This window comes from Mya arenaria, chromosome 1, assembly GCF_026914265.1.
Source record: "Mya arenaria isolate MELC-2E11 chromosome 1, ASM2691426v1".
NCBI lineage: Eukaryota > Metazoa > Mollusca > Bivalvia > Myida > Myidae > Mya > Mya arenaria.
This window is the reverse complement of record NC_069122.1, coordinates 23,248,762-23,274,534: the sequence shown is the minus strand read 5'-3', so window position 1 is coordinate 23,274,534 and position 25,773 is coordinate 23,248,762. Positions and strand designations below refer to the sequence as shown.

Sequence of the window (25,773 nt, the reverse complement as noted above, 5' to 3'; positions counted from 1 at the left end):
TTCATTTTTTGTACCCAGAACTGCCACATTTCAATTGGTCTTAAGTACACATACACAATAATATCACCAAAACTTGTATTTCTGTGCCCTAGGCTAATATTGTATTTCTGCAATGTGTGACTGCAATTATTATTACACATTGCATTGTGCAAACAATGATTCAATCTCTGCATGATTATTTCCGCACTGTTCTTTTGTGACCTTGTTTTGAAAAAAATCTAGAAAACAGCTTCAGTCTGCAGTCCATATTGTAGTGGCTAAAAGACAGAATGAAGACACATGAAATACAAGGAATTATTATTGTTATAAAACGTAATATACAGCAAATGTAAATATATAACAACTCAATTCCTGAGATGTACAGACATAATACTAAAATAGGCAAATACAGTTTGGTGTACAGCAAGTACAACTGTACATAAAATAAGTTCCATGCTAACAATTTGAAGAACTATGGTAATATACAGTACAACAACCTTATGAAACTAGGTCTGTAGTATCATATTCTCTTTTATACTAGAGAAGAACAAATTACCTCAGTAGCAAAAATAATTTGAATGCATTCGTTGAAAAATTGGACCTAGTCCAGGGACAACAATATAACTGAACTTCTAGACCTGACCTTCATGAATTTGCATCATTTAACAAATCTAAAAAAAATAAACAATTAACAAGTTAAGCACAACAATATGATTGGGGCATGTAGGAAAAATTTAAAATGACTGTAAAATAAAGTTTTACCGAGACAGCAAGAGATAACAAATTCAATATAAAATTCCATATACATTTTAAAAACACCACATTTAACTACTTAAGAAATAATAGAAGGAAATCAATATTGATAAAAAAAAACACATGTAATAAAGTCAATAGATTTTGGTAAAACACCACATGTAGCAACTTGGGGAAAAATAGAAAAAAATATATCGCGTTAAAACTCCAAATTAAGCAATTTAGGGAATAACCTCTATAAACACAATATCAGTACCTTACATAAATGGTTCATGGGAATTGAACTTTAAAAGGTCAGAAAAGGTGAATATCATTTTCATCATAACTTATTGTATCTTAAAATTCGGTCATTAAATCAAATTAACAACAGCAGCTTAATGTTCTGCAAATATACATTACCAATGACAGCACCAAGAAACTCGATAGAAAAAGTAACACATAAATTCAGTAAATCAGCAAATAAATGACATAATTACATTTACATAAAATACAATATGGAATTGCCTGGCTTTATAAGGTCAGGACTTGGGCATAATACAGTCTTATTGGGCAAATATTGATCACAGACAAGTAAAATGGTCAAGGACAATTAAAAACAACAACTTCTTAGTGCAATAACTGACAATTGAATGTTCATACATTTTAGGAATCATATGTTAACATACCATAATATATAAATTCAAGAACAACTTTAAATTTCAACCATAATAAAACTATGCTCAGATAATCGTCACATTTGTGTTTACGTATGTTTAAGGTTAAATCCTTATAATAAAACTACTTGGACATCATCAAGCAGATGCCGATGCTTGGGACTTGAAGCAAGGTTTGGGTCTTCCTATGAACTAACATATTACCGTAATACAAGAGAATTGCTGGAAGCAATCCTCCATTTTCTATAAAAAGGCAGAAAGTTGTAACACAATGTGCTGGTTGAATGTGAATCATTCAATGGTTGTAGCAATATATACACAAGTTGAAAAAAATATCATAACATGCAAAGATATGGGCAGGTTTGAGAATTAAATTTTGAAGCAAATTTCAAGCAATGAAATAAAAAAGTAGCAATTGAAATTCACAAATATCAGTAGGAGACGAATGCTGCATGACGGATCTTCAAACATTAAATAATATCATTGCCATCTAGCTATATACCAAGTTTCATTTGAATCCCTTTAGAACATTCCAAGATATGGCCTGAACCCATTAAGGAAACTTATCCGGTTAAGGGAAAGATTACTTAATTATTATGCAGGGTAGAATTAAAAATCTTGGGTACTGCACTTTCTCTTATTGCCATCTAAGTTTCATTTCAATCCTTTAGAACATTTCAAGATATGGCACAGAAAACCCCCCATTTCCAACAGAAAACAGGTTAAAAAAGATAACTTAAGAAATGTGTTGGGGAGGCTCATGGTTCTTGTGCATTGCACTTCTTCTCACCGCCTCAATATTTCAAGTTTCATTAATTTTCAATCCTTTAGAACATTTGATATGGCCCGTACAAACACTTATTATGAAAAAATGGTATAGGGGAGATAACTTAATAAATATGCATGATTGTATTATGGTTCTTTGGCACTGCAGCAACTAAATGCTCCTCCCCTCTGTATGAATACAAAGTTTCATGTTAATTTTCACAGACAGTTTATAAGCTATGTTCAGACAGCTTCTTAGCTATGGCCATAGTTGAAGTTTTTGTATGACAGTGAAAAAAAACTATGCCAGTACCTGAATTGTTTGCTTACAAAAATCACTGGAGCTTAAAATGTGAAACTCAATGCCAGCCATTTGCTATTTGTTCCTTGGACTGCTCATTATGCAGACACCCTGAAAATGATTGGTCGGAATGTATGATGTTGGCTTGTTCATACTGGTGTTTGAATCCCTGGTATAGTTTCTCCAGTTCATTGTATACACTGTCCGCATCATCATCACTCACATGCAACTGAAATTCAGGAGATATCAATTTTTTTAGCTGCAAACGCATTCAAACTTTCCATGTGTGCAATACAGACAGGATGGAAATAATCGACACAAACCATACAAACAGCAATTCCATTGTGATTATTAATCCAAACTAAACCATTAATTTGTAGTGCCCTCATATTGCATTGGTTCAACTTACAACTCACAAAAAGCATTATATCGTTAAGTAGAAACATGACTTACTCGTCGTCAAAAGCTTTTGATATTTTACAGTGATAAACAAAAGGACTATATTTTGTCAGTAAATTTGACAAGATCTGGCATATATGTAAGTGATTGCCTTGAAGTTTAACAATCAGAAATATGATGAAACATGATTCTTGCATAACGGACAGATTGATTATTTCAAAGTTTATATATGGTGTTTAAAATATCACCTTTTCTTCCGCTATGAAGCGCTTTCCAAACACAGAACAGTGACTGAGGTACTTTATCCTCGGGTTCAAACTTGCCAGCCTCTGCTTGGACACCCATATCTGTACAGGCAATGAAGTTTTATATTAGACACCCAAACCTGTACAGGCAATCAAGTTTAACAGTAAACACACATACCTGTACAGGCAACCAAGTCTTACAGTCAACCAAGTTAACAGTAGACATCCATACCTGTACAGGCAATCAAGTCTTACAGTAGACACCCATACCTATACAGGCAATCAAGTTTTACAGTAGACACCCATACCTATACAGGCAATCAAGTTTAACAGTAAACACACATACCTCATACCTGTACAGGCAAACAAGTCTTACAGTAGACACCCATACCAGTACAGTCAATCAAGTTTTACAGTAGACACCCATACCTGTACAGGCAACCAAGTCTTACAGTAGACACCCATACCTATACAGGCAATCAAGTTTAACAGTAAACACACATACCTCATACCTGTACAGGCAAACAAGTCTTACAGTAGACACCCATACCAGTACAGTCAATCAAGTTTTACGGTAGACACCCATACCTGTACAGGCAACCAAGTTAACAGTAGACACCCATACCTGTACAGGCAATCAAGTTTTACAGTAGACACCCATACATGTACAGGCAATCAAGTTTTACAGTAGACACCCATACCTGTACAGGCAATCAAGTCTAACAGTAAACACACATACCTGTACAGGCAACCAAGTCTTACAGTCAACCAAGTTAACAGTAGACACCCATACCTGTACAGGCAATCAAGTCTTACAGTAGACACCCATACCTATACAGGCAATCAAGTTTTACAGTAGACACCCATACTTGTACAGGCAACCAAGTTTTACAGTAGACACCCATACTTGTACAGGCAACCAAGTTTTACAGTAGACACCCATACCTGTACAGGCAAACAAGTTTTACAGTAGACACCCATACCTGTACAGGCAATCAAGTCTTACAGTAGACACCCATACCTGTACAGGCAATCAAGTTTTACAGTAGACACCCATACCTGTACAGGCAATCAAGTTTTACAGTAGACACCCATACCTATACAGGCAATCAAGTTTAACAGTAAACACACATACCTGTACAGGCAACCAAGTCTTACAGTAGACACCCATACCAGTACAGTCAATCAAGTTTTACAGTAGACACCCATACATGTACAGGCAATCAAGTTTTACAGTAGACACCCATACCTGTACAGGCAATCAAGTCTAACAGTAAACACACATACCTGTACAGGCAACCAAGTCTTACAGTCAACCAAGTTAACAGTAGACACCCATACCTGTACAGGCAATCAAGTTTTACAGTAGACACCCATACCTGTACAGGCAACCAAGTTTTACAGTAGACACCCATACCTGTACAGGCAATCAAGTCTTACAGTAGACACCCATACCTGTACAGGCAATCAAGTCTTACAGTAGACACCCATACCTGTACAGGCAATCAAGTTTTACAGTAGACACCCATACCTATACAGGCAATCAAGTTTAACAGTAAACACACATACCTGTACAGGCAACCAAGTCTTACAGTAGACACCCATACCAGTACAGTCAATCAAGTTTTATATAAGACAGCCATACCTGTACAGGCAATCAAGTTTTACAGTAGACACCCATACCTGTAGTCAACCAAGTTTTACAGTAGACACCCATACCTGTACAGGCAACCAAGTCTTACAGTAGACACCCATATCTGTACAGGCAACCAAGTATTACAGTAGACACCCATATCTATACAGGCAACCAAGTCTTACAGTAGACACCCATATCTATACAGGCAACCAAGTATTACAGTAGACTCCCATATCTGTACAGGCAACCAAGTTTTACAGTAGACACCAATACCTGTACAGGCAACCAAGTTTTTCAGTAGACACCCATACCTGTACAGGCAACCAAATTTTACAGAAGACACCCATACCTGTACAGGCAATCAAGTTTTACAGTAGACACCCATACCTGTACAGGCCACCAAGTTTTACAGTTGACACCAATACCTGTACAGGCAACCAAGTTTTTCAGTAGACACCAATACCTGTACAGGCAACCAAGTTTTTCAGTAGACACCCATACCTGTACAGGCAACCAAATTTTACAGAAGACACCCATACCTGTACAGGCAATCAAGTTTTACAGTAGACACCCATACCTGTACAGGCCACCAAGTTTTACAGTTGACACCAATACCTGTACAGGCAACCAAGTTTTACAGTAGACACCAATACCTGTACAGGCAACCAAGTTTTTCAGTAGACACCCATACCTGTACAGGCAACCAAATTTTACAGAAGACACCCATACCTGTACAGGCAATCAAGTTTTACAGTAGACACCCATACCTGTACAGGCAATCAAGTTTTACAGTAGACACCCATACCTGTACAGGCAACCAAGTTTTACAGTAGACACCCATACCTGTAGTCAATCAAGTTTTACAGTAGACACCCATACCTGTAGTCAACCAAGTTTTACAGTAGACACCCATACCTGTACAGGCCACCAAGTTTTACAGTAGACACCCATACCAGTAGTCAATCAAGTTTTACAGTAGACACCCATACCTGTAGTCAACCAAGTTTTACAGTAGACACCCATACCTATACAGGCCACCAAGTTTTACAGTAGACACCCATACCAGTAGTCAATCAAGTTTTACAGTAGACACCCATACCTGTAGTCAATCAAGTTTTACAGTTGACACCCATACCTGTACAGGCAACCAAGTTTTACAGTAGACACCCATACCTGTAGTCAATCAAGTTTTACAGTTGACACCAATACCTGTACAGGCAATCAGGTTTTACAGAAGACACCCATACCTGTACAGGCCACCAAGTTTTACAGTAGACACCCATACTTGTACAGGCAACCAAGTTTTACAGTAGACACCCATACTTGTACAGGCAACCAAGTTTTACAGTAGACACCCATACCTGTACAGGCAACCAAGTTTTACAGTAGACACCAATACCTGTACAGGCAATCAGGTTTTACAGAAGACACCCATACCTGTACAGGCCACCAAGTTTTACAGTAGACACCCATACTTGTACAGGCAACCAAGTTTTACAGTAGACACCAATACCTGTACAGGCAATCAGGTTTTACAGAAGACACCCATACCTGTACAGGCCACCAAGTTTTACAGTAGACACCCATACTTGTACAGGCAACCAAGTTTTACAGTAGACACCCATACTTGTACAGGCAACCAAGTTTTACAGTAGACACCCATACCTGTACAGGCAACCAAGTTTTACAGTAGACACCCATACCTGTACAGGCAATCAGGTTTTACAGAAGACACCCATACCTGTACAGGCCACCAAGTTTTACAGTTGACACCCATACCTGTACAGGCAACCAAGTTTTACAGTAGACACCCATACTTGTACAGGCAACCAAGTTTTACAGTAGACACCCATACTTGTACAGGCCACCAAGTTTTACAGTTGACACCCATACCTGTACAGGCAATCAAGTTTTACAGTAGACACCCATACCAGTAGTCAATCAAGTTTTACAGTAGACACCCATACCTGTAGTCAACCAAGTTTTACAGTAGACACCCATACCTGTAGTCAACCAAGTTTTACAGTAGACACCCATACCTGTAGTCAATCAAGTTTTACAGTAGACACCCATACCTGTACAGGCAACCAAGTTTTACAGTTGACACCCATACCTGTACAGGCAACCAAGTTTTACAGTTGACACCCATACCTGTACAGGCAACCAAGTTTTACAGTAGACACCAATACCTGTACAGGCAACCAAGTTTTACAGTTGACACCCATACCTGTACAGGCCACCAAGTTTTACAGTAGACACCAATACCTGTACAGGCAACCAAGTTTTACAGAAGTCACCCATACCTGTACAGTCATGTTTTTAAACTGAAACCTTATTCTAAACATAGAATCACACTTGAGTCATGCTCAAGTTTCTTGGATGGAAACTGGAATACCTGCAAGAGTCTTATAAAAGGCCATGGAACCAAACTATGACCCCTTCATTTAGAGATGGTCACCCATACAAATACACTACCTGACCTCTAATGCTCTTATACTGTTTTTTTTTTTACTATGTTCTTTTTTTAAATGTGATCAAGTCCATACCAGAGCTTCAGCACCATTATAGGCAGAACAGGACAGGTTGGGCACAAAGAATCTCATCTGAAATACAACACTCAACACTGAATACAAAAATCACACACATTGCATATTTTGAGATTATATATTTAAAATTAAAAAAAAAAAAAATCTTTTTTAACAAATAATGGTGTGAATAATAATTATATCACGATCTTGTGAAGATATACGAAAGTTAAAACATTTTAATATTTATTCACATTATGAACATAAAGAGAAGTGTGAGATTCATACGAAGTACAGGAAAGGCATGACAATCCACCAGAACCACGCTGGTAGGATGGCAAACACGATGTTGGACATGACCAGGCCAGGACAAGTCACTGTAGAATACACACCCTGTCAACAGTAGAAATATAAACCATCTGAAAGTTTCACATCACCTACAACTGATATTCTAGTTTTGTTTTACAATAAATATTCTTCATGAAATCTTCTAAAACTGCTTGTTATGACTAACAAATTTTAATGACCTAGACCAAGTAAGAGTTAGACATAAATACCACCAGACCCAAAACAACATGTCATAGAATTAAAGTTATATTTATTTTTTTTGTTTTATTTACATAATTAATATCTGCAATGAAAAATGAATTATTTTAAAATTAGAAAAAAGAGTCATTCTGTACAGTAAATGAAATTCATATAAAGATGAGTGTACAGTCATGTATGTTTTTAAATCAAAGCACTTAAAGCGTTGAAATGCTTTTGGTCTACTACATTTTGTGAGTATAGTCATGTCATTGTAAAACAAAATAACATAAAGACAGTATATGCTTGCTCATGAATTCCTTCACAAATACTTTACTTTTAGATTTTAGTACTGATACTCAATTAAATCAAAAGCATGTCACTTGAAATACGCATTTCATATGTGGAATACCCAAATAATAACTTAGGTATAGAATAACACTCATTTGCATATGAAATCTTATCTGGAACTTTGGTTTCATCAACACTGCACTGCCATGGATAAAGCATTTAGGCAATTTTAAGTAAAATCTTCTCTACAATTCAAACAATGACAAGATCCTCTGTAAAATTCCTCTGGATCTAATCACCCTCATACTAATTATTCCCTGTATGTATTTATGTATTTTAATAATACCCTCAACCTATGTCACTGTGGACAAAATGAACAGATTTATATCAGTGGTTTATAAATATGCACATGCAACATGGTTGAAATTACTGAGACAAACTGAGAAATCTTCACACAGTGTCTGTTCCATTCGGCATCACATTACTATACTCACAAATTTTAGCAGGTGGAAAGCCTGTCAACGCTTAACGCGTTTGGATTTGATTTGTAAAAGTGTATATAATATACATTAAGTAATGGTTATAGGTTGCTAGTATGTACTTACACAAAAACATGGTTTGATGCAACACAGTTGCTTTACCATTTATTTTGTGAAAGTACATAGTAAGAATCTTAACGAAAAATTGTCAAGTAAGAGTCGATTAATAAATAAGGCATAGAAAATATACTTATACTTAATATATGAACCAAAATCACAAAAACAAACTGATTATAGGGTAAAATAAATACTTAGTATTATAATTTCATCTAAAACAATTTTGTTCTGTATCAAGTAGAAGTACACCAAATGAGCATCTTCAATACAATCTAGGTTTTTCATGGGTATTAACAAGTTCTACGGGTTAATTTAATTTAACAGGAAAATAAACCTGTCCGAATCCAACAACCCCGATTCTATAATAGACATTATTAATCAACTATTACATATTTGACGAGATACAGAGACAATTGCCATATCAATACAAGACAATTGAAGACAATATATGCCAGAACTCGCTTTATATCTACCAAACTCGGCCAATATCGACAAAACTCGCCTAATATGAGTTTACTCCGCTTTGATTGGCTACAAAACTCGCCCTATATAGGATTTGAGAAATGAGCCATTTTCATTGGCTGTCGAAACTCGCCTAATATGAGAAATACGCTGGAAATTAATTTTAAAGATAGCCATTTTGTTTTCGGTTTCCGACTGTTTTGAAAATTTTGTGCTTCGTATAAACCTATTTGGCATACTTGAACCTATTGAATGATTGAACCACTTTGTACGGTTTGATATAACAGTTGTATTTAACCCGTTGGTGGATTTTACGACTATTATGATTTTGTACGCCTACAAAATGGACGACAAAGGTGAAACATATGGCGTGTTGGCAAACGATTTACAAAATTAAGACGAAAAGACATGCTTCCTTACAATGTACAGTGCTTTATTCATAAGTATGTGCAATGTCACTATAAGGATGCATGTCAAAATCAGCAAAGTCAAGTCTAGAAAAGCAGACACCATAAATTAATAAGGGATAAATACGGCTTCAATGTGAACTAAAGGTAAGTTATAAGAATGTTTCAACCAAAATGGTAATAGTTAATTAATAAAATACTTATTTATTAGCTGATTTCATATTGGTCCAGTTATTTGTCCTCGGTCAGCTGTATTGAACAGCTAACCTCGGACAAATAACTAGGCCAATATGAAATCACCTAATTTATAACATTATAGTATCTAGGTCTCTGGCCGTGGCCGATATTTTAATAATAACATGTATGTATTTATTTTTCAGTACACATTCATTTTGAAACTTTTTGCATATTCTGCTTTAAATTGCGTTTTTTAACCCGTTGATATTAAAAATCTGCTGTGTTCCTGAAAGCCATACAACGTGCTATGATGAAATACCTGGCAAATGACTGACATTGAAGCAAAAAAGGACCCTAAGTATTGCAGCTGAAATGATTTAAGTGGAAAAAGCAAATAATAAGTTTTATTTTTTTTACATGTGATTTAATTATCACCTTCGGTTGCATCAATCAGATTATGCTTTGAACTCAATTAAATAAATTTATTCGAGGAACCATTTATATATTGTCCATATATAGTTCAATTCAATTTTTCCCCTAGTTTTAGAATCAACACTGTAAGGTATAAAACTAATATCTCTCCCTCTCTTGCCATTACGTCATGTTTAAAAAGAGAAGTCACAGACATGATTTCTCCCTCAATAAGATCTACATGTGTATTAATTTGAAGTCTATACATTTTAGACTTTTCAAGTAAAGCCCTGTGGAGTGTTTGTTTACATTTCAAATTAAAAAAGATCATAATTGAAAAAAAAAATCAGCTACAAGTATACTCACATGTTTTCTAGTAACATGAGTTCCAAGTTTCATATGCATATTTCGACCTGTGTTCAGTAGTTGTCTTCAATACTCATATTTGGAATTTCCCAATTTGAGGCGTTTACGTGCTTAAATTTCCCAATTTGCAGAATTTCACGCGTTAAAATTAACCAAAATGAAAAAGCTAGGCCTCTTCACAATTTCTGGTGAAAAAGCCATGAATATTATGAATTCTCATAACAGTGCTACTTTTAGCAAGCTACTTAAAGATGCACTCTTACTCCCAAATAAGATTTACATCAATTAATAATATTGTTTTATTATTCCAAAAAGGATGAATAAATGTCAAAAACAATGGTGCTTATGAAGGATATCGAGTTTAATTTGAAAGAAATGAGCATAAAACACAGTATTTCTACCTTATGAGACTATAGTGGACTACCGTAAATCTTTTAGCATTCACCAATCATTTAATATTTTTGCGCTAACTGCTTTTAAATTCATGGTTATAAACTCAAAATCAGTAGTTAATATTTTCCATAAATGCATTATTTAGTTAGCAGTTCAAGGTTGATCAGTCAAAATCTATGTTTGTTATACGTGTGTATGTATTGATTTTGAATAAGAGTGTCACTTTAATATGCAGAACGTAGTCCGTAACTATTACAGCAGATTGGTAACTAGATTATTTAGATGTAAATGTTAATGTAAATTAGGTCATTGACAACGGCAGTTCTAACAGCGCTGGGGGTTGATACGCCAGTGCATTATTTTGTCAAAAGTTAATAATGTTACGACGATCTGCCGATGGTAAATTCCGACATATAGTTATAAGTCTGCAGGCCTGGCGGCGTACAGCCTCAAAAATGTTTCCTGAAAGTTGACCTTACCTCTAGAATTCCACTCATAAGAAGTGATTTGATAAATATAAATACAGTGTTCAACAAGAGCTGTCACAGTATGTGACGAATGCCCCCGAATGTGACATTGACCTACGAACAAGGTCAGTACATGAAAAGTTGATCTTGCCTTTATGTGTCAAATACATATGGCAAGTTATTTTAAATTTCCTCTGAACATACAAAAATACCACCCATACTTGACAACCTACACTGTTATGTCCTTATATTCAGAATTCCCTTGTGAATAAACACTTAGTGTATCTTTCACCTTAGAGGTAGGGACATGGGTCTTGCACAGGACACGTCGTCTTAGTATGTGAAACATGTAGCAAGTTATTTTAAAATCTGTCCTAACAAGGGAAAGTTACAGCCCGGACACGACAACCTATACCCTATGTCCTTGTATGCAGCACTCCATTGTGAATAAACACTAAGTGTGACCTTGACCTTTGAGGTAGGGACACGGGTCTTGCACGCGACACTTCGTCTTGGTATGTGGAACACATGTGGCAAGTTATTTTAAAATCTGTCCATACAAGGGAAAGTTACAGCCCAGACACGACAACCTATACTCTATGTCCTTATATGCAGCACTCCATTGTAAATAAACACTATGTGTGACCTTGACCTTTGAGGTAGGGACACGGGTCTTGCACGCGACACGTCGTCTTGGTATGTGGAACACATGTGGCAAGTTATTTAAAAATCTGTCCATACAAGAGAAAGTTACAGCCCGGACACAACAACCTATACTCTATGTCCTTATATGCAGCACTCCATTGTGAATAAACACTAAGTGTGACCTTGACCTTTGAGGTAGGGACACGGGTCTTGCACGCGACACGTCGTCTTGGTATGTGGTACACATGTGGCAAGTTATTTTAAAATCTGTCTATACAAGGGAAAGTTACAGCCCGGACACGACAACCTATACTCTATGCTTATATGCAGCACTCTATGGTGAATAAACACTAAGTGTGACCTTGACCTTTGAGGTAGGGACACGGGTCTTGCACGCGACACGTCGTCTTGGTATGTGGTACACATGTGGCAAGTTATTTTAAAATCTGTCCATACAAGAGAAAGTTACAGCCCGGACACGACAACCTATACTCTATGTCCTTATATGCAGCACTCCATTGTGAATAAACACTAAGTGTGACCTTGACCTTTGGAGGTAGGGACACAAGTCTTGCATGCCACACGTCGTCTTGGTATGTGGAACACATGTGGCAAGTTATTTTAAAATACAAGGGAAAGTTACAGAGCCGGACGGACGGACGGACGGACGGACGGACGGACGGTGCGATTTTAATATGCCCACCTTCGGGGGCATAAAAAGTGGCAACAGACATCAAAGCTTTAACTTGTTACAGAATTAAAGACTATGATTTATGTGTGTTACCTTTTCATTGAGTCTGCTATTCAAGGCAACACTGAGAATGTCTGTAGCATGTTTGGATGAACTGTATGGCTCCTTTCTGCAACAGCAAACATGTAAATATCTAAGCATGGATGTGAGAACATCATTATACATATCTACAGCCAATTCCAGAGTAAATGATGGCACGATATAGAGCTTGACAGGCAAGTTTTACTCACAGAAAATACAGTTAGGGTTTAAGTCGGGTTTTAAAAAAGACAAGGTGCTGCAGAAAAAGGGTAAGGTGCTAAACGTGAAAAAGGCACATTTTTGGGAAAACTACAGAGTCATGCAAATAATGGCTTGATAAAGGGCTGTACAGGCCAGTATTCCTCATGGGTTCAACAGTGTCATGTAAATGATGGTTTGATATAGGGCTTGACAGGCCAGTATGCCTCATGGGTTCAACAGTGTTATGTAAATGATGGCTTGATTATAGGGCTTGACAGCCAGTATTCCTCATGGGTTCAACAGTGTTATGTAAATGATGGCTTGATAAAGGGCTTGAAAGGCCAGTATTCCTCATGGGTTCAACAGTGTCATGTAAATGATGGCTTGATATAGGGCTTGACAAGCCAATATTCCCCATGGGTTCAACAGTGTTATGTAAATGATGGCTTGATAAAGGGCTTGAAAGGCCAGTATTCCTCATGGGTTCAACAGTGTCATGTAAATGATGGCTTGATAAAGGCCTTGTTAGGCCAGTATTCCTCATGGGTTCAACAGTGTTTTGTAAATGATGGCTTGATATAGGGCTTGACAGGCCAGTATTCCTCATGGGTTCAACAGTGTTATATGTATGTAAATGATGGCTTGATAAAGGGCTTGAAAGGCCAGTATTCCTCATGGGTTCAACAGTGTCATGCAAATGATGGCTTGATAAAGGGCTTGAAAGGCCAGTATTCCTCATGGGTTCAACTGTGTCATGTAAATGATGGCTTAATTATACGGCTTGACGGCCAGTATTCCTCATGGGTTCAACAGTGTCATGTAAATGATGGCTTGATATAGGGCTTGACAGGCCAATATTCCTCATGGGTTCAACAGTGTGATGTAAATGATGGCTTGATATAGGGCTTGACAGGCCAGTATTCCTCATGGGTTCAACAGTGTTATGTAAATGATGGCTTGATATAGGGCTTGACAGACCAATATTCCTCATAGGTTCAACAGTGTTATGTAAATGATGGCTAGATTATAGGGCTTGAAAGGCCAGTATTCCTCATGGGTTCAACAGTGTCATGTAAATGATGGCTTGATATAGGGCTTGACAGGCCAATATTCCTCATGGGTTCAATAGTGTCATGTAAATGATGGCTTGATATAGGGCTTGACAGGCTAGTATTCCTCATGGGTTCACCAGTGTCATGTAAATGATGGCTTGATATAGGGCTTGACAGGCCAATATTCCTCATGTGTTCAACAGAGTCATGTAAACGATGGCTTGATATAGAGCTTGACAAGCCAATATTCCTCATGGGTTCAACAGTGTCATGTAAATGATGGCTTGATATAGAGCTTGACAGGCCAGTATTCCTCATGGATTCAACAGTGTCATGTAAATGATGGCTTGATATAGGGCTTGAAGAAGCTTGATGTGCTGATGTGATGATATTGCAAGCTTATCAGTACAAATTATCTAAGGGCTACTAAAAGCTGTCATCATTTTGACAACTGTTACCCATGTTTATGTTGGATATCTTGGAAGTTGAAGACCCCGGCCTCTGCATTCTGGGAGGACGTCCACACAATCTGAGACTGAGGAGAGCCAAGACAGCAGTCCTGCAGCTCACGAACCTGGCGTATAAGCAGAAAATATGGGGTATTAGTTAAGCAGCCTCGGATGCGATATCATTTTATATCATGTCCTGTAACACACATTTCTTGTAACAAGTACATATAACTATGGTTTAAATGAGTACAAATGGTCAGTTCCAGAGAACAAATTCACTTCCTGTTACCTGCTACCTTGATCACTATGGATAAAGTTTCAATACAATACATGATGTATTTGCCGAGACATTGACTTAAGTCTGGTAACATGCTAAACCTTTACCAGAATTTCTAAGTCGAATAATTTAGGGCCATCATTTGCAAAACACAGTAATCTAACTTGGTTTTTCAAGTAGGTTGGATGGTTAAATAACGTTGTAGAAAGTCTCAATGCAATACATCAAGTAGTTGATATTATGTATGCTTACATGTAAAACCTTAACCAGAATTTCTATGTTGAATAATAAAGGGCAATTATTTGCATTATATGCATGATAGAGTTATCTCTAACTTGATTCATTAAGTAGGTTTGATAGTTGGGAATACATATCTAAAGTTTCAATGCAATACATGATCCATTTGCTGAGATAATGACCTAAAGATGCTTACATGCAAAACCTTAACCAAAACCTTAACCAAGGTGTGACGCTGACACCAAAACTTGGGTGAGTAGTATAGCTCTCCTTATTCTTCGAATAGTCGAGCTAAAAACACCTTATGACAAAAAATGACTTAAGTGAATGATTGTCTGTCTGTTCAAATTGTTTGTTTAAATGCACTTTATTTTTGTCTTTCATAATTTTGAACATTGTATATATGTTCTCTTTGAATGTTCACTTGTTTGAATGAGAAATGTATACTTATATGTTTGTAGAACCCACTGAAGACCACATTGTAAACAAGATACTTATGTCACTAAGGCCCGGTTGTTCAAAACTCTCGTTAAATTACTTACGCTTACGTGTTAGCGTTAACCGTAAGCGTTAACGTAAACTAACGAAATCAGCGTTACCCTGTTGTTCAAAAAACTATCGGCGTAAGCGTTAGCTAACACTGATGTAACGCTTACCTGTTGGCGTTAACATCAGCGTTAAGCTCACTTCCTGTTTGTACTTCCATAATCCTTTACAATTTCTGTGGCCTGATGTGGTAAAAATACAATTAAGCTTACCACGTCTACTTGAAGGGTTAATCCACTTAAAATGTTAAACTTTTATATCTTAGTCACAAGCAGTGGTGTATTTCATTATTCATTTCATCACTTTGCTCAAGTTTAGTCAAGATTAAATGAATAATGATATAAAAATTAAGGATGCGGTTTTTTTTTGTAAACCAACCGTTATAAGTAAAGGTATCCAGTATATAACATATATCTAACTTGTATTGCCTGTGTTAATACGTACAATTTATTAGATTTACACAATTACACACTTAATCTATAGCTCTCTTATTCCTCCTCTTTGTCCTTTGTCCTAGAGCACCAGATATAACAGGGCTGTTACCTAAGCTCATGGCTTAAGAGGTACATATATGCTCTACCAGAAAATGAAAGCAGTGTTACCAGCACATAATGTCCAAAAATGTTTGTTGCAAACACCTCCTGTAGCCCCTCGTCAGTCATGTTGTTTATGTGGTTGAGTACTCCCTTCCCGGTACTCAGTATCTCTGCTCCTTCCCTGAAACGTGGTGTACAATTGCTATGTAATTATGCTTTGCTTATGTTACCTCATCTTTTCAAGTTACATATTCTATAACAAACCAAGTGTCTTTAGCTGTCACAATTTATCTTCCTTTCTAATAAACATTGGTAAAATGTGTTTTTTAACTGGACTACACCAGAGTAGTTTGTACCTTCTAAAGTCATGGAAGATGGTCAGCACTTTCTTTATATTGATACTGGAGACCTTCATGATACCTGCATTCAAATACAGCAGGTCTATGTGTTTGAATCTGAAATTAAAGAAGTTTTTTGTCAAAATGTTTTAAGTTAGCAACTGTTAGATACAAATGTTATTTAGATATGAATTTAGAGGCAACAAAATTCAATTATATTTCTATCATGCATGCATAATACTTGAAAATATTGCAAAAATAAACAAAAAGTGTCATATGGATTCCTGGAAAAATGATTTGATTCATATAGAATGTTACATGAGGGTCAGTTGACCAGACTGTCTCCTCCTACATTTGTATTATCCATCTATATAAACAAGACTGAGGACATATGACATTTATAAATCTGTCTTAATCAAATCAATTTTCATATAAATACTTATAAAATTGTATAAAACGTTATGCCACTTAAGCCCTATTTTGTCAGAAGCACGTGCAAAATTAAATAAATAGAGGATAATTGTTTGTTTGTTTCAGTGTAAGATAGTTATAAACTAGAGATTGCTTTTTTGAAAAAGCGCTTGTCTCCCCCATTGTGTGGTCGTAGGTGAGAAATAATAAATGATGGACATGAAATTTGTACTTTTGGACTGGAGACGAACAAACATAGGCATCATCTACTGATCATGACCAACCTGCATACAAAGTATGAAGTTCCTGGGTTCAAGCTTTCATAGTTATTGAGCGGAAAGAAGTGAGACACACGGACTGGTGACCAACAAGTTGTTTTTTACCTGAAGGTCACTTTGACCTTGAACTACTGACCTCAAAATCAATAGGGGTCATCTAATTATCAAGATCAACTAGCAAACCAAGTATGAAGTTCCTGGGCCAAAGAATTGTTTAGTAAATCAGCGGAAACCGTTATTCCCTGAATACCACTCTATAACCTCCTATAGGAAACAACAAAATCAATACTTTTCAATGGTATTATTTTGGAAGTCACAGTAAGTGAAGCACTTGGGAAACCGATTAACACATACAGCATGAACTAGCAACACGAGCAAAATATTTCTTGGTAACAACATGCCTGACAAAAATGGAGCTTACAGACGTGGTCAACTGGCCGAGGAAAAACTGAGATAAAACCCTCCTTCTGGGGAAAACTCAGAAACCTCTGCCCGTTTGTCATCCAGATTTACAGGATTTGTCTCGTACCACTAGATGTCGGGCCTCATCACCCATAAGCTCCTTAACAAAGATGTACAGAAAACATATCATTTTTATGATTCATGTATACATACTTTATCAAGTTATACAAATGTATATTACATGATTTTGTTCTTTGAAGACAAATGAAAAATATATTTATCATTCATATGATGAAATTGCATAATAACAGAAACCTTTCACAATAAACAGCTTCTTGTAAAATTTAACAATCAATTGAATCGATGTGAACGGATTTGTTCCCCAAAGCTGAATGCCTTTACATTCATATTCGCACGAATAATTTCCTTCTAATTCGTTTTACTCAAACGTAGGAAATTATATTTATACCTCAAGGTCACTTTGACCTACTGACCTGAAAATCAATAGACTCATCTACTAGTCATGATCAACTGGCATACAAGGTATGAAGTTCCTGGGTGCAAGTGTTCTTTAGTTATTAAGCGGAAACCGTTTTTTTACCTCAAAGTATTGCGACCTTGATCTTTGACCTACTGATCCCAAAATCTAAAGGGGCCATCAACTAGACATAACCAACTCCAATACCAACTATGAAGTTCCTGGGTGCAAGCGTTCTTTAATTATTGAGCAGAAACCGTTTCTTCCCCTCAAGGTCACGGTGACCTTGACCTTTGACCTACTGATCTCAAAATCAATAGGAGTCATCTACTAGTCATGACTAACTAGCATACCTACTATGAAGTTCCTGGGTGCAAGAATTCTTTAGTTATTGAGCGGAAACAGTTTCTTCAGCTCAAGGTCACAGTGACCTTGACCTTTGACCTACTGATCTCAAAATCAATAGGAGTCATCTACAAGTCATGACCAACTAGTATATCAAGTATAAAGTTCCTGGGTGCAAGCGTTCTTTAGTTATTGAGTGAAAACGGTTTCTTCACCTCAAGGTCACGGTGACCTTGAACTTTGACCTACTGATCTCAAAATCAATAGGAGTCACCTACTAGTCATGACCAACCAGCATACCAAGTATGAAGTTCCTTGGTTCCAAGCGTTCTTTAGTTCTTGAGCAGAAACCATTTTTAAGCTGAAGGTCACCGCCATCGTTTTTTACCTGAAGGAAACCTTGACCTTTGACCTCATGATCTCAATATCAATAGGGGTCATCTACTGGTCATGAACAACTAGCATACCAAGTATGAAGTTCCTGGACCCAAAGGATCTTTAGTTATTGAGCGGAAACTGTTTTTTCGCCTCAAGTTTACCGCGACCTTGACCTTTGACCTACTGATTACAAAATCAATAGAAGTCATCTACTAGTCATGACCAACCAGCATACCAAGTATGAAATTCCTGGGTCTAAGCGTTCTATAGTTATTGAGCGAAACGAAGTGTGATGTACAGACTGACGGACTGATAGACTGACTGATTGACAGACATGGCAAAAATAATATGTCTCCCCATGAATGGGGGTGACATAATTTCACAGAGTCAGGGCACCAAAAGCTTTATTCCACAAACTATTTAAAATGACATTTAATTGTTTATTTCCAAAAAGCATGCAAAATTGTATGCAAACATGAAGTCATTTAGTCACAATATGTCAACCCCAACTATAAAGTATTCAGTACCAACGGTTTTTCTATTTCAAGTAACAGTGACATTGACCCTAGGGGCCCCAAACACAATCCCATGAAAGAGTTCAATGTGATAAACATAAGTAAATCAGGGGCCATAATTTGTATTGAGATGATATGAATTTATGTAACCTCAATGTGTGATGATCCTGAACTGATGTGTGAATTATTAAGCAATTGAATGAAGGGTATTGGAGTTAAGCAAAAATGCCAACTTGGCCTTAAACTTTAACCGGACGCCAACGTAGACTCCGGGCAAGTAGTAAAGCCTCCCTCTTCCTTGAATAGTCGATATAAAAACTGAAGACGAAAACCTAACCTTTGAACGACTTGATTTCAAATCCATAACAAGTTTTCCCAGGGTAAAATACAACCTATTTACAACAGTTCATGATCATACATCAAACAATTTTCCAATTATTGAGCAGACAGTGTTTTTAAACAAGAGGCCCAAAAGGGCCTATGCTCTACTGGCATGGCTTTTGTGGTCATATCAATCCAGAGCATGTATGTATGGGTAAAAGGCAACAGACATATAGTTTATGTTTTGTGTTTGGGTTACCTGAAAACGTAGCACGTTCAAAATCTGAGCCCAGAAAGTATTGTAAGCAGATTAGTTGCATGAACTATTTTAATATGTGCCAAGTAAAAGTCATCTGACAAAAAAAAAATGCTTTCAAAACTGTACTCATAGTAAAATTTTCTGTAGTTTTAAAAGTTGGTCTAAAGGTCAAAGTCAAGGGCATCCTAGGACAACATTGATCAATTTGAACAAACATTCACAATCAATTGTGCTGAGATGGATGCACGAACACACAAAAAGATTTTCAAACCTTTCCAGATTTATGTTTACCAAACCTGTGAACCCTGGGTGTGGCCAGTAATGACACCAGGTGCATAACTTAAACATTCACAATCAATTTTGTTAAGATGAATGCGCAAACTACAGAACTTAAAGCTAAAAAATGGCCTTTGGGCTTTCAACAAGAACAAGGCAGAGTAATTCACAAAATCAACTGCAGAAGCAAAAAGCAAATTGTCTCTCAAAATCCTAGACTTGCAAATTGTCTCCCTTAACTCTAGACTTGAATTAACATATACATATAAACATGGTTAAAAATAGAATTCGCTCATGCAGACCTGGCTAAAAATAGAAAGCATTTCTTTAAAACTTTCATGGCCCATAATCTAGGCATTCATGGGCGGATCTTGCTGGTTTTCGAAAGGAACCAAGCTCTAATGGATATCTAGATACTGTACAAGTTTCATCGAGATATAATCAAAACTGAAGACTGTATCGTGTTCACAACCAATTGTTTACACAATAGCATTTTTTTATACTATCAAGGGCCATAATCTAGGCATGCATGGGCGGATCTGGCTGGTTTTTGAAAGGAACCGAGCTCTAATGGATATCTAGATACTGTACAAGTTTCATCAAGATACAATCAAAACTGAAGACTGTATCGTGTTCACAAGCAATTGTTTACAGACGCACGACCGCATGGACGCACGACCGCACGGATGCACATACTACGTACACATTACCATCGCATAAGCTCTTCTGGCCTTTGGCCAGTAGAGCTAAAAACCATTGGCTGTGATCTTCACGTGTATATTGATCAAGGGTAACCTCCTATTGAAATGTCATTGTCCTAGACCAAACCATTCTCAAGTTATTATGCCAACAAAGTTTTTAAACAAGAGCCGTCGTAAGACAGCGCGCTCGACTACGCCGCTTAGAATACAATAACGATGTAATAATACCAAGTTTGGTCTCTTTATGTCAAACCTAACTAAAATTATTCGATACATAAGTTGACTTTGATGCTGCCCTCACACCAGCCTGCCCAAACAATGATGCAAATCATTCAAATAACTTGATTTCCCATTATGAAAATGTGGTTAAGAATAAATTATACAAATATGCCTTTCAAAGGAAATTAAAAAAAAAATCAAGGGCCATAATTTGTATTTAGGCTTAAAACGGAGTTATGTTTCTTGTTGTAAGATGGTCGTAAAATTTTTTGAATTTTATTAAGTGCATTTAATGAACGGTATAGAAGTTTTTTTTATTAAAATCCCAACTTGCCCATAACTTTTACTTGCCTAAAACTTTAACCTATGTCAATCAGGGGCCATAACTTGTATTAAGGATATGGAGTTATGTAACCTCATTGGGTGATGGTCCTGAACAATTGTGTGAAGTATTAAGTAAATTGAATGAAGGGTATAGAAGTTATTAAACAATATCTCAACCTGCCCTAAAACTTTAACCTAAGTTCCATAGTCAATCAGGGGCCATAATTTGTATAAAAGATAATATGGAGTTATCTAACCTCATTATGTGATGGCTCTGAACATCTGTGTGAAGTATTAAGTCAATTGAATGAATGGTATTGGAGTTTTAAGTGAAAATCCCAACTTGCCCTAAAAACTTTAACCTGCCCTAAAACTTTAACCTTAGTCAATCAGGGGCCATAACTTGTATTTAGGATAATATGGAGTTATGTAACATCATTGTGTGATGGTCCTGAACAACTGTGTGAAGTATTAAGCCAATTGAACAAAGGATATAGAAGTTATTAATAAATATTCCAACTTGCCCTAAAACTTTAACCGAAGTTCCATAGTCAATCAGTGGCCATAATCTGTGTAAAGAATAATATGGAGTCATGTGATGGCCCTGAACAACTGCGTGAAGTATTAAGTCAATTGAATCTAGGGTATTTGACTTATAAGTGAAAATCCCAACTCGCCCTAAAACTTTAAACGGACGCCGACGCTGACGCTGGGGCGAGTAGTGTAGCCCACCTATTCTTCGAATAGTCAAGCTAAAAATGCCTCTGACCTTGACCATTGACCTCAGGACTAATACAACAATAGGGGTCATGTACTGGTCAAAGGCAGCCTGTGGAGTTCATAGTCCTATGTCAAACTATTCTTGAGTTATAGTGCAAAATTGTCTTAAAACTCCTGAAAAAGACCTTGAGCTTTGACTGACTCCCAAAACAATAGGGTTATGGACAACCTACCAGTGAAGATTCATCATGCAATGTCAAACCCTTCTCAAGTTATAGTATGGACAAAACATCGCAAATACTTATCAAGTTATTGCCAAATACTTATCAAGTTTATGTGCTCATGGGGAAGACGTTACTAATGTTGTTAGAACTGGTGTCCAACCCATTCGCTTTTTGTATACTCTATATTATTGTTGTAAATACCGATTATGTTGAAAGAAAAAAGGCAATAAAATATGTTTAAATCAAATCAGACAAGACATGGTCTACCCACCCATGGACAAACCATCTGACCGACTGACAGTTGTAAACCTATATGACCCTCTTTTTTCATGAAAATACAAACTTTTGTCTTATTTCTGCAGCCCCTTTCAGCACAGACTTTACACTGCTGACATCAACAAGGACAATTGAAACCTGTGCCCCTGGATGACGCCGCAGGAGTTTCCTTCTAGCAGTTTCTGCCCTGTCCTTGTTTCGACAGGCTAGACAGAGCTGCACATCCCTGTATTCATCGAGCAGCCTGTCAGCCAATGACAGCCCTATGCCTCTATTAAAATAGGAGGAACATTTTTAAATATTTGTAAAAGTACAAGTTCATGCACATGGTATACCAAATTTAAGACAATGACAACACATGAGTTGATTTCTATTAGAACTTTTAAAAGCAAATTACTGCTAGTATAAATGTACAGATGAAACAATGAGTAAGACTCGTGGCCAATTCATTGACAAGAATTCAGTGTTTTGAGAAGAAGACGTTTCGTCCATGTATATATACATGTTTATATGCTCGTACCCATGCGAACTGGTTAAAATATCAAAATGTTTTCAAGAACAGAGAGAGAGTCGACAAATGTTTTTTTTTCGCTACATTTTTTGTTTAATAAAATTTGATTAATAATGTTCATGTAGATATGTAGAGAGTTACTTTATTTATCTGAATAGTGATTCAAATTTTTTATTTTTCATTCCCGCCCATGCCTTTTTCTTCAATCGGAACTTCTCGGCCATTTTCCATCGAAAACAACCTCGGATGTATATGGACAGTTTACAGAGTCAGAATTGTTTAAATTTAACTATGCTGCAAGTAGATCACATAGTAATTTCAATTCAGCAATTAAACATTTACACTTAGGAATATTTATAATTTATGCAATAATACACTTCAATTGGAATCAATTTGAAATTATGAATACAAAAACATATACAGATTAAACGTTAAAACACTACAAGTTAGAATTAATTCATACTTTCATTAAAAAGTTTATTGAAAATGGCCAATGTGTTCCAAATCTTTTGAGGATTTCAAGATTTTTTCCTTCTTTGTTTTCATTAGCTAACACTTTTTACAGAATTTACATTGCATTTTCATAAAAAAAATCATTAAATAGGTGGTTAGGTATTTTAAACTCATTTTTTTTAAACAAGACAATGTTAAAGTTAATTCTAGTAATGAACTGGTCATGAATATTTCTAGAACTTGTTGATTTTGCTTTAAAACGTCAATGTTCCAATTTTTATGTGGACTAAACAGTAGGTTAAAATTGTATTACCATATGGCGGTTTCAGTATGGTTAAATTATATTTGTTGACTATGTGATTGTGTATTTTTTCTGAAAGCAAATATTATTCTTGTTACCCTGATACCAAATAATTACCAAAATGTTGAACAATTATTAGAATAAAGGACTAATCTTGTCTCTCTTGTCATTTTTATAAAAAAAAATGGAAATGAGGGTTTGGTAAAAGAATAAATAAATAAGTTTAAATCATATTGCTAAATGACAATACATTTCTTTTAATTTTGCTTTTGTATAGATCTAGGAAATGATAGACATTAATAAATTATTTAGCTGATCATAGTTTGGAATGATGCCCATTAGGGAACTCCATTAGTAAGACTTACTCCTTAAGAAAAAGCACTAGCTCCCCCATTGTGTGGTCGTAGGTGAGAAATAAATATTTATTATATTTAAAAAAATAAAATTTGTACTTTAGGACTGGAGATGAATCAACATAGGAGTCATCTTCTGGTCATGAGTAACCTGCAGTAAGTATGAAGTTCCTGGGTCCAAGTACGAAGTTCCTGTGTCTAAGCATATAAAGTTATTGAGCAGTAACGAAGTGTGACATACAGACTGGTGACTAGCAAATGGTTTTTCACCTAAAGGTCACTGTGACCTTGACCTCAAAACCAACAGGGATCATCAATTACTGGAAAATCATGACACACTAGCATACCAATTATGAAGTTCCTGTGACCAAGCGTTCTTCAGTCATTTAGCAAAAAAATGTTTTTTCACTGCAGGGCTTTTTCTGCCCATTTTGGAAAAAAGACCCTAGACATTTTAGGAAAATTTGCATCGTGAATATGCTTAAATTGGAAAATTTTACAGTTAAAAGAACAAGCTTTTCAGCCTCATGCGACTGAGGAAATTACAAATTATAAGTTCCTATCCCTTTCAAAAGACCTAAAACAGCTGAAATATCAATCCTTGGGGTGTAAATATCTATTGCAATAAATCATGACCAATACTATCGATTTCATACTGATCTCTGAAAGTGATGAAAATCAATAATTCCTGACTTCAATTATCCCCAAAACTTTATATCACATAATTTACTAGGATGTTGAAAATGAAACAGTACAGGTAAAAAGACTTCTTTCTATTTTACTTTTGATTGGGATTTTTTTTTTCTGAAGATTGGGAAAAATATATTATATTTTGCTTTGGGGATGGGTCGATAGACTGACCCGTGGGTACAATATAAAAAGCCCTGCAATGCATCCATGACCTTTGACCTTCTAGCCTCAAAATCAATAGGGGTCATCTACTGGTCATGTACAACTGGCATACCAAGTATGAAGTTCCTGGCCAGGGGTTCCGTTAAGTGGAGGTCTGAACTTCCTGACATTGAAATTTGGAAGTCTGACTTATTTTTTAGGAAGTTTAAAGTTTGCGCTGGGTTTCATTAGACTGTCAGTATCAGTATACTTAGTTACGTTAGTATACACTTTACTTTGTTTTTATTCAGAAAATGTAGCCAGGCTGGCTACAAACATTCTTTAGTTCTTGAGCTGAAACCTCAATGTTGCTGCAACCTTGACCTTTGACCCAAATCAAGAGTCAATAACTAGTCATGACCAACTGGCATGAAGTTCCTGGGTACAAGCAATCTGTAGTAATTGAGCGGACACCATTTTTCAGCTTAAGGTCAACGCCTAGGTATCCTTTTTCACCTGAAGGTCATCGCAACCTTGACCTTTAACCTACTGATCTCAAAATCAATAGGGGTCACCTACTGGTCTTTTCAGTTTAATGGTAATTAATTGTTCATCTGTTTCCTGAATTTAAAAATTTAGCTAAAATCGCTTATTACGGTCGTTTTCAATGTTAAATACACAGCATGAAAATCCATCACCCTAAACCACATTCATACTTGAAATTAGAATGTGAAATTTCATATAATGTTAACTCTACTTTTAAGAGTTACATATATTAAGAAAAGCATGATAT

The 25,773-nt window shown here is 36.3% G+C and overlaps 1 protein-coding gene across 2 annotated transcripts in view; it reads right to left on the bottom strand.

Moving 5' to 3' along the window:
* Positions 1-280: 280 nt before the first annotated feature.
* Positions 281-25,773, bottom strand: part of LOC128233705 (3-keto-steroid reductase/17-beta-hydroxysteroid dehydrogenase 7-like) — a 33,928-nt gene continuing 8,435 nt past the window's right edge. The window contains exons 2-10 of one of the 2 annotated variants that reach the window (XM_052947521.1): positions 22,599-22,802; positions 16,423-16,521; positions 16,133-16,247; positions 14,480-14,595; positions 12,781-12,856; positions 7,545-7,649; positions 7,278-7,334; positions 3,099-3,197; positions 281-2,680 (exon numbers count right to left, since the gene is read on the bottom strand). In XM_052947521.1, the coding sequence (XP_052803481.1) occupies positions 2,510-2,680; positions 3,099-3,197; positions 7,278-7,334; positions 7,545-7,649; positions 12,781-12,856; positions 14,480-14,595; positions 16,133-16,247; positions 16,423-16,521; positions 22,599-22,802 (1,042 nt within the window). In that variant the 3' untranslated portion in view covers positions 281-2,509. The remainder of the gene's footprint in view (positions 2,681-3,098; positions 3,198-7,277; positions 7,335-7,544; positions 7,650-12,780; positions 12,857-14,479; positions 14,596-16,132; positions 16,248-16,422; positions 16,522-22,598; positions 22,803-25,773) is intronic. The other variant, XM_052947527.1, reaches the window with a different exon arrangement.